Source organism: Limanda limanda, chromosome 1, assembly GCF_963576545.1.
Source record: "Limanda limanda chromosome 1, fLimLim1.1, whole genome shotgun sequence".
In the NCBI taxonomy this organism is placed as follows: Eukaryota; Metazoa; Chordata; class Actinopteri; order Pleuronectiformes; family Pleuronectidae; genus Limanda; species Limanda limanda.
Genome location: NC_083636.1, coordinates 7,483,890 through 7,493,521, shown reverse-complemented (window position 1 = coordinate 7,493,521; position 9,632 = coordinate 7,483,890). Strand labels below are relative to the sequence as shown.

Sequence of the window (9,632 nt, the reverse complement as noted above, 5' to 3'; positions counted from 1 at the left end):
AGCTTCTACTGTATGACTCAGTGAAATTCAACCTCCGTTTTAGTCATTCATGTTATTGCACATGAGTAACGAGGATATTAAGGTTCTAGGTCGCGCTGTTAGCTCATTCTGTGATGCTGAGGATAGACCCATCCCTCTTCTGTTAAACATGTGAAAGCCCATAGATAAGAACTGATCTACCCCAGTAATGCCAGTAACCATAACCAGTAGTGGACAGTACTGAGATCAAGTACACATTTGAGGTACTTGACGTTAGTATTGGTATTTATGCAACTTTGTATTTCTATACCACTACATCTCAAAAGGATATATTGTACTGTTTACTTCACTATATTTGTCTGACAGCTTTAGTGACTTTATAGACAACATTTTAACACTGGAAGTGTTCGATGTGTGAGTTGAATGAACATTTCATTGTTCAGTTCATGTGTTGAGAAAATTTTAAATGAACCACTAAAAGAGCCTCTTGGATTAGCTGGAAAATGCATAGAAACAAAGCTCAACACAGGCTTTTTGATTCTGACAAAGTTGTAAAATATTTTACTAAGAACTTTTAGTTTTTTTACTTTTACTACTTTTTGCAAATAGTACTTGCCTACTTTTACTTAAGTAAGGTTTCGCATAACTTTTATTTAGAATGAAGTATTTTATAAGTGTGGAATTAGTACTTTAAGTAAAGGAACTGAATATAATTCTTCCACCACTGATCATAGACAAATTATGCTGGGAGCTACTTTATAAGGATGAGAGGCTTCGATCACAATAAGAAGTTATTTTTGGTATCAGTAACTAATTGAGTTATTAATTATTTCTTCTTCACCTGAAACCGATGATTTCAGTCACTTTGTTATACCGAGGTAACCCGTGGCAGCTGCTCTGGAGGTGAGCGCTGATTCATGTCCCTGAATATCTTAACCAAAATAAACAGTTCCCAGCTTCACTTGAGAAGGAACTGAAATTACGCGCAGTGGATGACTTGTTCCCACCAGGAATAAGCAAAGTGCAGATACTATAATTTAGACTTTTAAGTGATTGTTATATATTGTGAGTAAGGAGCCCGACGCTGACGAGCGTCTGTGCGTCTTGGAGAGGGCAGGGACTCCGGAGGCGCGCATCGGCAGCACCAACACCAGCTCAGTCTGCTCGGAGCCACCGGCTGAGATCCTTCCTCACTGTGATCGCTGCCTGTCTGAGCGGAGAGTGGCACAGCGACGACCACCCACCTCCCCTGGTATCACCCCCCACACACACGATGACCACCCTCCTCGGAGCACACAAGAGCCAGGAGAGCTGCGGATGAGTGGAGCCGAGGATGCTGCTGCGCGCCACGGCCGAACTCCCGGAGCTCCTGTGACCGGGACTGTGGGTGTGCGCACGCGTCGGGCTCGCTGCTGCTGCCTCCGGACCGCACTCGCCAACTTCCCCCGCTCTCCATCGAGTCATGTCTGAAACCGAGCGATGGGCAAGTTTGACGACACCGAGAGGATAATCCTCAACGTCGGCGGCACCCGGCACGAGACGTACAAGAGCACCCTGAAGACCCTTCCGGGGACGCGCCTGGCGCTGCTCGCCTCCGACTCGGACCTGGACTCCGTGCTGGACCAGCTGCAACAAGTCCCCGGCTTCCTCGAGTACAACGCGCGCACCAACGAGTACTTCTTCGACCGCCACCCGGGCGTGTTCGCCTACGTGCTCAACTACTACCGCACCGGGAAGCTCCACTGCCCGGCGGATGTGTGCGGACCGCTGTTCGAGGAGGAGCTCTCCTTCTGGGGCATCGATGAGACGGACGTGGAGCCCTGCTGCTGGATGACCTACCGGCAGCACCGGGACGCGGAGGAGGCGCTGGACGTGTTCGAGCTCAACGTGGACAACGGGGACGAGGACGACGATATAGCAAAGAGGCTCGGCATCGATGAGTTGGATGCCGACGGTAACGTCAACCTGTGGAGGAAGTGGCAGCCGGTGATCTGGAATCTATTCGAGGATCCCTACTCCTCCAGGGCGGCGAGGGTAAGGGCGCACCGCTGCGTCTGGGGCTCACCAACCCAACACAGTAACCCCCCCAGTCCACGCGTCCTCCTTAGAGTGCACAGAAACACCACAGCTCACACTACACACACTACATGTTCAGTTCAACAAGTTGTTTACCCCAAATCCTCCATGAAGTGTCCAGAAAGTCACTCCAAGTTAAGTCTTGAATTGAGAGGTCTTGAGGTGAGAGGTCTTTGCAGTGGTGTGACATCGCTTCTTTCATTTAGTTTGAATGGTAGTGACTCCTGGTGAAGTAATCTGCCCTAATCTGACTCATTAAAGACACTTTTAAGAGCCTGATTTAAGAACAAATGTCTTTGGTACCATCATCCATCAAAAGAACCAAGTTCTTTTGTCCTATACAAGCAAACAAGGTGTTAACACTCTGTCAGGGTGGATATTCTTAGAAGAGTTGCATTGTAGGTGTGTGGTCTGTGCCGAAACGGAAGCTATAGCCTACATTTATTTGTTGCAGTCTGATTTAGTTTTTTTTAACCGTGCATCTTAAATCCAGCAGTTTCCCACTCGCAGAGACTTTGTTTATTGGGTTAGAGCCCTGGAAATGTCATGTACCTCTCAGCTGTGTACTGAAGCGCTCAAGGTCTGAAGAACCTAAAAGAAATGTGTGGGGCTTTACTCTTCTCCTGAATTGGAGCAGCACCATGTGGCATCTGTCGTCTGTTTTTGAACATCTCTATGTTGTTTATTTCTGGCTGGTGTGCAGTTCAAAAAGCATGCACAATGAGACGTGACATCCCACTTAATGTAGTTTGAATCTTAAACAACATGATGTTAAAAACATGGGAGAACCAGCAGATGTTCTAAATCCATGCTAGTTGTTCATCAGAAGTTTTTGGAATAGTTATAATGTTGAATGACCAGTTAATCAAAGAAAGCAACCGATTGAATCACCTGTCACGGCCACTTATTAAGGACAGGGGCTCCGCTAAACTCGCTGGTGAGTTCTGGGTTATGGACAGGAAATCATTACCTCATCGGCATGGCTGACGTATTGGAGGAGTGAATGATGTCATGTTGTGTCAATTAAAATGAATGTAAAACAGATACCTAAACACCCCCATCATGTCACAGGTAGTGCGTCATGACAACAGCTGAAGCAACCACAAATGTTGGAGCTAAAATGTTGAGATTTATTTCAGGTTTGACTGATGAGATGTCAATTTAACATTAAGTCTCAAAAGGAAGAAAATGTATGATTTATGTGCTCTTTCAACAACTACACGGTAATGGAACTATTAACTATACCAAAAAAAAAAGAACCAGTAAGAATTAAACATTTGACTTGCATTTGTACAGGCATATATTTATATATTTAAGTCATGTATCTTAAGTTAATTATTTGATTCTGATTCCCTCAGATTCATTTATTAATATTTAAAGTCACTGAAAAGAGTCAGACTGATAATTAGCAGCGTTTTCAGCACCAACCATGACAGTGCTGCTGAAAGGCATGAGGACGGAAGGCTTCAGCAAACAGACACAGGGTGGCGTGACCAAAAAGTTTGGCGCAGATTAAAATGTTCTACAATACATAGCAGTGTTACCTGGCAACGCACTGTGTTAAGTAAGCACACATATCAGTTAGCATACCTTCCAGTGTGCTCCTTAAGCCTGCAAGCATTAAGGTGAGGGAGAAAAATCATTGCTGCTGCGGTGAACTTTTCAAATTTGAGTCTTCATTTGTCTTGATTTGACCTGGATTAGTTCTAAATATAGTGCCCCATTGATAAAATGTACCTGTATCAGCCAAATATTTTACCTCTCATAATTTCATTGTTTTTCAATTATCAAACCAAATTGTGTTTCTTAGCTGTTCAATAGTGAAGGTTTCAACCCATTAGGAGATGAAAAGAGAGAAACAAAACCCGGATTGTTTTTTATTTGTACTGTGATTATATTATTCTTCCTCCTCATTCCGTCTCCAAGTGATTGTTTGATCACGATTGCATCCTTTTAAAATGAGTTTAAAGAAAGGAAGCAGTATCTGTGATTAAAATTAACCCTAAATCTATTTAATTGAACTCCAAAGCATAAACAACAATGACCTGCACTTTAATTGTCTTGTGAACATTCCCCCAATAATTGCTCACTGAAGAAGGCAGAGCTGCAACAGCTGTTTTCTTCCATCATGCTCACGTGTTACCACAATATAAATGTAAATATCTATTTAATCATGGTGTGAAAACCCAATCTTCTTGGAATCTTCCAACAAGATTTTTACCTCTGGTTAAAAGAAACCGATCCCATCAGATAGTTTTTAAATATTGTGACGTAAGACTCTCGCATATTTAATAGTAGGATTTATTTCCTGAAGACGTAAGATTTACCTCATTAAAAAAAGGAGAAAACAACTTGAAGATTTTGGTGCAAGTTATGAAAAAACAGACTTGGATAATTCCTATTTAATTGTTTTCTCTTTAGCTCATCCACATTTTTAAAAGAAAGGGAGGGACTAGTGTGTGTGTGTGTGTGTGTGTGTGTGTGTGTGTGTGTGTGTGTGTGTGTGTGTGTGTGTGTCTCAGTTGGGGGGGGTTTGGCTCCTCCTCATAATCCATCAGAAAACTTTCAGACAGGATGAGGGCTGGGATTTGTCTTAATGTGCACGAGGAATGCTGATACAGGATGAGAAGATATACTCTCAGTCAGACTGTATTGTACAACTTAATGTAAACACAAATGAACATAATTCCCACAGCTCATTTAACTAATTCAATTTAAGCTTCTACAAAAGGTTGCAAGATAACCAAAGTTTAAATGGAGACTAAATGACCATTAAGTTCAGTTGCTTCCCGTACTCGTCCACTAAATGTCACTGATTATTTCTTCCACCGTTAATAGAGGATCTAGTACTGATGTAACAGTGGTGAGTTAGTTCAGCACTTTCAGAAAAGAGTTAATGAAGCTGACATTTTTTGTTTAAAATACGTATGTACAGTACATGTATTTCCAACTCTCACTCAGACACTGAAGCCTTCAAACCTCTGTCATAAGTATGTGAACATCAGGTCTTACGCTGGTGTCCTCCTTGAGGCCTGTTTCCTCTTTTAATAAAGGCTAGCTGGCTTTTAATTAACCTTTCAATACTCAAACCACAGATGGAGAAAGGCTCTGCGAGTGAACGAAACAAAGAAGTTATGGTGTGCGGGTGTTTCTAAAAGCAGATCCTTGAGGGCACTAATCCTCCCCTGACAAGGCGTCAGGAGGGAGTAATGTGGAATTATCCCCCATGGAAATGAAAGGTGTGATTTCATCGCGTGGGCCTGTTCCAGCAGAAATCGTAGCCCTCTTACTCACCCTTGACCCTGACATCACGGTGCAGACGGAATTAGCTGTTAAGTGCTCTTTAACTGCAGAAATGACATTACCCTTTGTGGTGAATAAAAAAGATGGCTGGAGGGATCATACAAGTCCTCTAAACACTGATCATTATATGAAAATCAATCAGCATGTGCAGATAGGCTCTAAATCATTATACCACATACATGTTTACTACAGCATGTGCTGAAGACACCAGGTTGGTTGTGTGAGTCTGATATAAAGTAGGCCAACTACTACTTGGCTGACTGTATTTGTATAATCAGTTTCAACTTTTTCATCATCAGGTTCCAATAAGATGTGCAAAACTTTCAGACACAGCAAAGCGCTGGTTCCCTTAAAGCTCATTAAATCAATGAGCTGTTCTTCCTGAAAAGTGTTGATATGATTTGACATTTCATTTAGACCGAATTAACTAATTCACTGTCGTACCTGTCTGTGCACACCTGTGCTCTCATCCTTCAGTCGGGTGCAGAAGGGAGGGGGGTGCTATATATCTGTTGCATAATTTCAAAGTGTAGCCTGCCCTTGCTAGCGTTTTCAGGAATGCCAACCCTATCTTTAAACACATGGTGCACTTCAAGTTGGACAAGCGAATACTTCCTCTTTGCAACACTGGTAAAAATGTGTACTTGTATCACTCAGATCAGCGTGACAGCGCCAGAGCACCAGTCCTCTCCATCACGGTCTCATGTGTTTGCAGCAATTAAATAACAACTTATTTGATTATTCTCCACATAGGAGCCTCCTAAACAGCACAGTAATTGACATGAGATCATTACTCACTGTCAGCTCAGCTGTCTGAGGCTGTCAGAGAGCTGAACACCCCAAAGTCTGATCGGTCCCTTTAACCAACTCATCCACGAGTGCTCGTGTGCCAGCAGTCAGCGTTAGCAGGCGTGTTTCTCCGGGCTCCCCACGCTATTTCTATTGTTGTAGCCATCCTGTTCTCTCCTCTCTCTCAGTGCTGCCTCTTTAATCTGCATGCAGAGTGTTTTTAAAAGCAGCTGAGGGTGTGCTCATTTGTCTGAGCGAAATAGGACCAGTGAGAATTCCTTGTCGATGTTTGTGCTTATGTTTCTGAAAAGGAAAAAGGGAGTGTGTGTGTGTGTAGGTGTTCTACTATGTGTTAATCTGTTTGTTTGTCCCTCTCATGTCTCTGTAGTTGGCCATTGCTGGATTGGAGGGTAATAAAAAGAAGAGAAGAAATAACACCCACCACCTTTTTTTCATTTCCCATGTCTGTGCTCTGAGGCAGGGGTTTTGACTGATGCACAACTTTATAACCCCCCCCCACCACACCTCACCTTCATCCACTCACCCACGCATCCCCCCTTCCTCCCATGATCCCATATGAGACTGCAGCTTGCTTTCTGCCACTTAAGAGGTTAAAAACCCAAACCGTCTGGGTGCCGCCTGCCGCACGCCTGAAGATACCAAAGCCAGGCTGCACGCTCAGCCTGCCTGTTGTCATGACAACATCATCGCTCATCACCACGGCCTGTTTTCATTGAGATCCGTCCGGTCCGTGAAATCGATTGATTTCAAAAACCTGCTCGACCATGATCCCTTATTGCTCAGTAACCCCTTGTGTGCTAGCTTGTTATTCTTGAAGCGGCGATGCAAAAAAAAGGGTGTTGGGGCATCACTAACACAACCGATCCATGTGTGCATGTCTCTTTAACTGCTTTCTTACAGCTGTCAGAGGTGATACACGGAGATATGCTCGAGCTTGTTCCTGTTAAACCGGGGCTACAGGTGCACGAGGGCCTGCCCAGCTCATCAGAGATCACATTGGGACGTTGTAGGAGGCCAGGAAATGTGGCAGACTTGCTGCAAATAGACGCCAAAGCCATGCTGAGTAAAATAGAGTCTGATGTGTAAACAGCGGCAAACCTGACTCTGGGTTGGCGAGCAGGGCAAATGGTTGCCCGAATGTTGGTGGCCAATCACATTAATCTGCCCCGCCAATCACGATCCTGCACTGCTTTGGTTGACTGTAATAGCTCAGTGTAGAAGGCTGCCGCTGTGGTAATTAAGCCAGAGGCTCGTATGGGCAAGTGAGTGCAATATTACTTATTTCAACATTTGGTGGTGTCACTGTGATGTTCCTATATCTGCAGTTGTGCTGATCACTTGTCTGTTGTGCACTTTGATCTCCATGGTTAGTTTCTTAGTCATATAAGATTTAGAAAAATGCACATCTGTGCATGTCTGAGTGGAGGTGGTGAAGCTTCCATTTGGGTGCTCTTATACATTAATGAACCCTCAAACTCAGCCTCCAGCCTTTGAGGAACTGAGGTGGGGTATTGGGCAAAGGGGGAAGAAGCAGTGGAAACCATCATGCTGACTGATGAGATTTAGACATAAGTTTTAAAAGTAACCACTATGATCTTAATTGTAATTCCAGTAATTTTTACTCAGCAATTAGTTTCCAATTTAAAGATGAACTAAAATGATCTTCCTCTTAAAATGATCAGTTGAATTCACAAGCAACATTACAATCACAAGTGTTTTAAAATATGATTAACGTGCTCATGCCACGTAAAGAGAGTGTTTATGCTTAACATAATTTTTTTTACATTCAAGCCATTATTTTCACGTCAGTGATCTTTGGATTTTAAGCTGCACTTTAAAATAGCAGTACTTAATATAGTCTGTTTTAATACGAACATGATAAATTACTCATTCATCACCTTTCTGTCCTTTAAAGGTGGTGACTGAGATGTGGGTGTTTTAAAGGCGTTTCTACATGGTTTTTATGGCTAACTGTGAGAGTAGAAATGAGACTTGTGCTTATTGGCCCTGGCCACAGTCAATGAGATTTATAAAACAGAACCACGCGCACTTGTGGCTTTATAAAGCATATATACCTAAAAGAATGCATATACTATGCATGTGTGGTTTGTGCATACACAGTTTTATTCAGTGATTTTATGCATCTGGACCCAGGAAACATGTGGATTCTTTCTTGCTAAATGTCCTAAAGAGAATCTACATTTGCAGTCACTTGGTTATTACAAGACACTCACCTCAAAAGTTGAAAATCTCCCAAAACAGCAGCAGTACTAAAAAGACGTGACATGTAATAACTTATTTACCCCAGAAAATGAAAAGCTTTTTGTGAATGGGGAAATATTACCACTTTGTCAGGATTGGATTCTATGAATTGGTGGCATAGATTGGGACAGATATTAATTCATATGATTATGTAGCTATTGCATCCACCACCAACAAAAGTGCAGGATGGTGTTTATGAAGCAAAGAGGCCTGTTGGATAGATAATGAAGGAGACTCGTTCACTATGCATGATTGGACCTCTTGCCTTGCAGTTGCTTGCTATATACAGCATCCCATCAGGCCTTGCTCTCTCTGTCTGTCTGTTGGTCTCACTCTTTCACTCCCACACACACACACACACACACACACACACACACACACACACACATACACACACACACGCACACACACACACACACACACACACACACACACACGCACACACGCACGCACGCACGCACACACACTCATACACGCACACACACGCACACGCAGGAACCTGCTCACTCTCTCTCTCTCTTGCAAAGGGACTTTTAAATTATTACAGAGTAGATTAAAGTTGCCAGATTTGGCATACATGATGAGGGTGTTTCTCTGAGACCTTAAACTGGGTCTTGATGGCTGATGTCATTCTTTAGTGCGGCCTCTTAAAGTCTGTGCAATAGTTACAGAATTTTCTCAGCACATATATAAAAAGTGATCTTTCAATCAATCGTTTTAAATTGTTCTACTTTGTAGTGTTTGACTTTCGCACAAATTGTGTTTTTTAGTTTAGTTGGATTTTATGTCAAGAAATCATATAGGAGGGATAACGTAGTGACGATGATAAGAGTAATGGATTGCCGGTGATCATATCTATGGAGATCCGTTCATTGTTGATGAAAAAGCAAGAAAACAAAGAACAAGAGAAGCTCGGTTTCTTTTTAAAACATGCAGCAACTCTGAACATCAGTTGGCATGATGTGCATTTGATTATGAATGAAGCATTTTGAAGCATGAGACAAAAAGTGCATGTCTAACTTTCCAAGGTGGCGTTGCCCCTCTTTGTCCTGTTAACGGTTTCTGCAGGTGTTGATTCAACAGAGCATCTGACAAGAGTGATACATTTATTAACCCACTCCCACCCACCGTCTCTCCACAACAACCTGGCGGGGCTTACCGGTGCACATCAGAAAAAAGTAACAGCATAACGGTTAGTCATC

The 9,632-nt window shown here is 42.9% G+C and overlaps 1 protein-coding gene across 8 annotated transcripts in view; it reads left to right on the top strand.

Annotated features, from left to right (window-relative positions):
• The first annotated feature begins 1,458 nt into the window (after window positions 1-1,458).
• kcnc2 (potassium voltage-gated channel, Shaw-related subfamily, member 2) overlaps window positions 1,459-9,632 on the top strand; it is a 69,245-nt gene continuing 61,071 nt past the window's right edge. For all 8 annotated transcript variants that reach the window (XM_061076104.1, XM_061076087.1, XM_061076095.1 and 5 more), the window contains exon 1: window positions 1,459-2,013. In XM_061076104.1, coding sequence (XP_060932087.1) covers window positions 1,459-2,013 — 555 coding nt within the window. The remainder of the gene's footprint in view (window positions 2,014-9,632) is intronic.